General features: G+C 38.3%; 1 protein-coding gene across 1 annotated transcript in view; it reads left to right on the top strand.

Annotated features, from left to right (window-relative positions):
* The first annotated feature begins 4404 nt into the window (after positions 1-4404).
* The window catches only part of drosha (drosha ribonuclease III), a 122324-nt gene continuing 120312 nt past the window's right edge, over positions 4405-6416 (top strand). Inside the window, exons 1-2 of the mRNA XM_015000111.2 lie at positions 4405-4544; positions 5529-6285. Of these exons, the coding sequence (XP_014855597.2) occupies positions 5531-6285 (755 nt within the window). The 5' untranslated portion in view covers positions 4405-4544; positions 5529-5530. The remainder of the gene's footprint in view (positions 4545-5528; positions 6286-6416) is intronic.

The raw sequence follows: 6416 nt of genomic DNA, 5'->3' as shown, positions 1-6416 counted from the left end.
TTCATGCAGAAAAGCAGCTCTGGAGGAAGCATAGGCCCATTACGGATGTTTTTTTTTTCTTGCTTTCACAGTTTCTTCGCTAAAACATTTTCCAACAATTACAGGACATCCTTAATGTGCATTCGTGAGTTGTGACATTTCATGTTCCTGAATTATATAACAACATCCATACTTTTTATTTCATTCTTCATTTCATTTTCTGTTGCACAATTATACAACCTTACAACTTTGAAAAGCAAAAGTGGAGCCTCCTGCACAACCAACAAGAATGCAGTAAGTGGTTTCTGGATGGTAAGTCGACAACACGTTTAAAGGTAACCTGTCATCCTTCGTTGAACAGGTGAGGAAAGGTCTTTGGCCTAAACAAAACATGTTTTGGCACATTGTAATAATGAGGCGTTCGTCAGAATGAGCTGCTTTATGGCCTCTATCACTGTAAAACCAAATTAGTTGCTTCTAACTCAACATTTAAAATTCCACGTGAAAATAGCTGCAAACAGATGCACAACTATACAAGCATACATCTTTGAAAAGCAGGAGTGGAGCCTCCTGCGTAACCAACAAGAATGCAGCAAGTGGTTTCTGGACAGTAAGTCAACAAGAAAACACTTATATTTTCCAGCAGCCATTGTACAGCGCATACAGAGATATAACCAGCTGACCAAATGTGCTGGAACTCTGCTGGCGTTGCTAGGTAACGGTGCAATGCCTTTGGAATGTGACTTGACAATAAAGAGGTTTTGTGAAATGGCTCATTTTCCAGACACCTAAAAACATGAAGTTATTGCCAAATAACAGCTGGAAGTTTGTTTTAAAGTGCTGGACTGGTTTTAGAAGCAGATAAAACTCAAATGGAAGAACAAAAACATAAAAAAATTGTGAATTTTGCTTAATAAATCTACTTTAACATTTCTTTTCACGGAGTAACTGAAGCATTTTTTTTAAATCAGAAAAGATAAGTTGGTTCCTCAAACTGAACGCTGGTTTTGTTCATTTAAGGTTCTGAAAGGAAGATGTGATACATTGTGGAGATGTTACATGTTTTTTTGTCATAAATTCCAAGAAATCCTGATGCTTAAAAAGAAAAATGTAGTTGGTGCTCCCGGTTTGTTTATCTACCCTAACAGCAGCTTGGCAGAGCTGCAGAGTCCTCCATGCATCACTGCGTTTGGGTCCAGCCTGTCCGCTGCTTTCCCACACATTCCTCCGTCTCTTTCACACTCCACACATTTCTTTTCTCCTTTTGTTGCCCTGAAGGCTTCGGCACATTACAAAGAGAAGCAGGGAGCTCAGATCTGGCTTTCATGAGTTCTGTAGCACAGAACCAGAACTTTGTTAAAAGGCTTGAGCAAGTTTTTGTCTCCTAACATCAGGAAGATTCTTCTTAGATCTGAATTATGAAGCAAATACGAAGGAAGATGAGTCATTATAAGGAGCTCCTGTCCTGTTTGGATGTTTTATAAGGAAATACTAAGAAAATATAAAAATAAAAAATACAATTTCAATAAAGTCATAATATTACGAGAAAAATCATATGAGAATAACCTCAAAATAATAAGAGAATAAAGTCTTAAAATATGAGAATTAAGTCATATTTTTAGAACAGAGTTGTATGAAAATAAAGTCATAATGCAAGAATAATTCAACATTCAAAGAATAAAGTCATCATATTAAAAGAATAGTTGTAAAAATATAAAAATAGTCATAATATTTCCATAATAAATCCACAATATTATGAGAATAAAGTTGTATTAATAAAAGAATAAAATAATAAAATTCAAAGAATAAAGTCATAATGTTATAAAATTAATATGATAATAAATTTGTATTCTGAGAATAAAGTCATGAAAAATTCAATTCTGATAATAAAGATAAAATAATAGAAAAACAGTAAAAATTCAGAGAATAAAGTCACAAAATTACAAGAATAAAGTTGAAATAATACGAGCATATAGTTATATTATTGCAACAATGAAGTTGTAATATTATCACTTTATTATTGTAAATAATCCCATAATATTTATCAAATAGTATCAGTAATATTTTGACAATAAAGTTGTAATATTATCACTTTATTCTCATATTATTGACTTGATTCTCATACGACTGTTCCGTCTTATGTGATTTTTCTGAATTTTTAAATTTATCGTAATACTCCGTCGTACACAGCAGATCGTTAAGATCGAGGTGTGACAGACATTTTCTTGTCAGGCATCACATCTCATGATTGGGTCTAAATGAAGTGTTTATAAAAACATGAGGCAGCCTGTCAGGGAGACTCAGACAGAAAACCACCTTCGTTTTCTGAGGCTGGAAGGAGAAAAACAGCAGAAGCCTCAGAATGTTGATGCTCTTGGAAGTGACTGGAAGTGAATTGTAATGGGATCCTGCTGCCTGCGGCACGTCGCAGGAAAACTAACACATCTGGTCCAAATCTGTGGATCTTTTTCACAGCATAGATTTAAATATGTGATTTTTGTATTTATGCATAAATATTTTAGTGGAACATGAATACCTGACAGGTTCACATGGGAATAGAAACGGCCTGAGGCGCGGCGCTGCAGGGGGACAACGAGGGAATATATTACTGCAAAATACTTTAAATAATTATTTCAACTATTTTCTAAACTATTCATACAGTTCCTTATTTAAATATTTTTTCTGAATGGTGAGGCTGTGAATGATATGAATAAGCACACTACACAGTAAAGTCCTCCTGAATATTTAAGGAGATAAAGGAAAAGGTTTATGCAAAATTTGTTGAAGGACAATTCTCTTCCTCGGAGTTTGTGAAGGAAATCCTAAAGCAGTTCATCTCAAGGGAGAAGGGAGGCGAGCCATGTGCTGCAAAATTCAAAACCTTTCTTCAAAATTAAAGATGTTGAAATGTCCCCCATGTTTCTGTTTACCTCTGCAAAAGAAAGTCAGTTAATTCGACTTAAATAGCTGTTTACATACACTGAATAAAAAGAAACAGATTTTTTCTCACTGTCTGAAGTTAAATAAAATCAAACTTTTTTTGTTTTGGTTTAGTTAGAATTACCAAAATTATTTCTATATACTAAATGTCAGAAAACTTGGCGAGATTTTTTAGAAATTATTCATGCAATACTGTTGATAACTTCTGTTTTCAACTGTACAGATGCAACCTTGAAAAGTGTAATTTATTCCTGAAGTTTGTGTTTGGAAAGAGAAGAAGCAACACGTGGGCAGCGTTCTCCAAGGTTTGAGCTTCCTTATACTGTAACTAACCCTCAGCCTATCAGAAAATGATTTTGCATTTCAATTCCCTCTGATGGATGATTAGTAATTTGGGAAGAATGCTTCCCCCCAGCAAACTGTGTGGGCTCTGACTCCTTAACCTTTTAAACTCATCCACCAATCACAGGTTCTGGATAACGTCACATAAAAAACCGGAGGGTTACAACGAGACTCTGCCTACAAACACCTCAAGAGACGAGATGAGATCAGTTTGGAGCTGAAGTGCAAAATAATAGAGATTACACTGACAAGGGTGAGCCTGTTCCCAAGTTCCTGCAGGAACTCTGAAGTTTAGCCGTAAGGCAGAATATTTTGTGTTAGTTTGTATTCTTGCTCATCACTGATGTCCCTTTTGGTCAGAAAACAGGGTTTCCATAGTAATGTTACTCAAGACAGGTTCAACTTTATATATGGTAAAAAATAAAATAAAATAAAAAAAAGAAGAGGAAAAAGAAATTCAATCTTCTGCTGCCCTCTAGGGTATTAATGGTAGAAGTGCAAGTATACATAAATTAAATATATTAGAAAGTATACAGTATAAGATTAATTGTATACTGTATAGATTACAATATTTAAACAAAGAACAGATTTGCTGCCATTATGCGGTTGAAACCATAGGTTTACATTCACCAAAATAAAACACACAAACTTAGTTTACTGTAATTTTAATTCATGCGTTTAACTTAATTTAGTTTTGTATAATACAATCAGATTAAATTAGCTCCATTCTGACAAACTGATTTTTATGGACAACAAATACTGTAAATTTGGAAACATTTGCTCTTTATTTGTCAAATATTTCAAGGGGAACAGATTATTTCAGACAGCTGAAATATTTAGTTCCAATCTGCTCTCTAACTTTGGCAAAACAAAACAAAAAGAGAGCAAATGTTGACAAATCTACAGGATTTGTTGTCCACGATGAAAGGAATAAAACAGAACAGAATTTCACACAAAACCGGCCCCATTTCAGGCTGTCTAACTGGATGTTTTCCCCTTCCAATATGGCGGAGGGGTTGACGTCTCAGAGCGACGTGCAGCTTGTCATACATCGGCGACGAACTTCTGATTCGTCATCGTTCGCGTCGTTGAATTTGATTGGTCGTTGGTGTTCCAGCGTTATAGATTCCGAGTAGAAACACGGACTCCCTGTTTTCTACCCGTTATCCAGCGGACGTCGCATCTTCTCGTTGTTACAGCAAATGTTTAATTCACTTATTTAATGCAGCTGACGTCGTTGTAATCGTAAAAGCTCGAAGCGGCACCAATTCCGTCCGTTTCAGGTAATTTCTAAGGTGTTTGTCCTGAAATTAGTTGCTAGCTACCTGGCTAACACGAGTTTACCTTAGCTACTGCTTTTAGCGCTAATTTTGCCGATAAAACTCCGTAATTTACTACATGTTTGTTATTTACATACAATATGTGGCCTTTCTTTGAATTTTTTAAGCAAACGCCGACTGTTCTCTCTTACTGGTCAGATTTAAACCTTTTGTGAAATGCTTTAATTCATCCTACAGTTAAATTGACTATTATGTGTTTTTAACTATTGTTTTAATTCTTTTCCAGGTTAAATCTGGTCTCAGTTTGAGTGAAAATATTTAAAATATCATTTAATTCACACAAATGTATACAAATCAGTCTCTACCTACAGCAATGTAGTCTCTACATTGTAAAAGACAAAATAATCTATGTTTTTCTGGAGAATATTTCCATATTAGTCTAAAACTGGACAGAGAGCAGGGCCGGTCCAAGATTTATTAAGTCCCTGAGCAGAAAGGGGAGTAGATCCCCCTTCCAGTTAAGGCTACTGGTGTAACCACATGTTATATTAAAAAGTCTCTGTTTCCTATTAAAATTATTGCTTAATCATTAACTGGAGTATAAGACATAAAAAGGCAACTTGCTAAGCCAAAAGTGCATATAATATATATACATTTTGAATTTAAGATGAAAACACATTTATGCTTTAGCCCAAACTTTTGAAGTGACAGTTCAATTTCACAAAAAGGAAGGCTATGTTAATGCACTTTAGGCAAGAAAATATTTATTTTTTTATTTAAGCAAAGAAATTTTAATTTTTCGTTTTGCATCTTTTAATGTATTCTTAATATTGCGTTAAAGTGGCTTAAGTAGTTAATTGAAAAATCTGTAGAATGTGTACATTTCTTTAACTGATTAATCGATTGTTAATATAATAGATGTAGTTTTGTAAATACAGTAATAAGTGACTAAAGCTGCAGATAAAAACATTTTATTTTTGTCCCCAGTCATGTCCTTCCAGCCGGACCGTGGGGGTCCGAGGGGACAGATGGCCCCCGGCCAGAACTACCTGAACCCTCCCGCTCCACAGCCTCCTGCTGCGCCGTACCGTTACGACCCACAGACTCCACCGGGTTCGGGTTACCATGGCAGCGCCAGCTACATGCCCCCCCACCCTGACTTCATGCAGTACCCTCCCCCGGCTCAGTCGCAGCAGAACCCCGGCGCTCTGAGTCAGTGCCCGCTACGCCCGCCTTTCCCCAAACCCCCTCCCAATTTCCCGCCTCCTCCTCTGCCCAGCTCAGCAGGGGGTCCGTCTCCCGGCTCCCAGGTGTCTGCTCAGACCTCCTACCCCCCCTACATGATGCCTCCGCCCCCACTGCCTCACCCAGCCATGCCTCCGCCCATGAGCTACCACGCCCCGTACCCCATGAACTACCCTCCTTTCCCTCCTCCGCCCTTCAACCCCGGCTACACCCAGACCGCCGGCCCCTTCCAGCCGGACCACGGCGTGCGACACGGGGGGCCGTACCCGTACGAGAAGTCTGCCGACAGCCGGAGGTCGCCGGAAAGAGGGTATCGCCATGACGACCACAGGCAGAAGAGCTACGGCTACAGCGAGCGGCACAAAATGGAGTTCAGTGGAGAGAGGAAGGAGCGCGGGAGGAGTCCGGACCGGCGTGGGAGAGCGGAGGGAGGGCGCTACAAAGCTGACTACGACAGAGGGAGGAGTCCACCGCGACACCGGAGCCGGGAGAGGAGCAGGTAGGGGTCAAACTGATGGCCCGGGGGCCAAAACCGGCACGCCTCTGCTTTTTAAGTGGCCCTCTATCTGGCTCAAATTCTGTAGACATAAAAAACAAATTATTTATTAATCAATAAAAAAACTATTCAGT

This window comes from Poecilia mexicana, unplaced genomic scaffold, assembly GCF_051168715.1.
Source record: "Poecilia mexicana isolate PSO_F unplaced genomic scaffold, ASM5116871v1 scaffold_20, whole genome shotgun sequence".
Lineage (NCBI taxonomy): Eukaryota > Metazoa > Chordata > Actinopteri > Cyprinodontiformes > Poeciliidae > Poecilia > Poecilia mexicana.
Note: the sequence above shows the minus strand (reverse complement) of the source record. Positions and strands in the feature narration are given on the sequence as shown.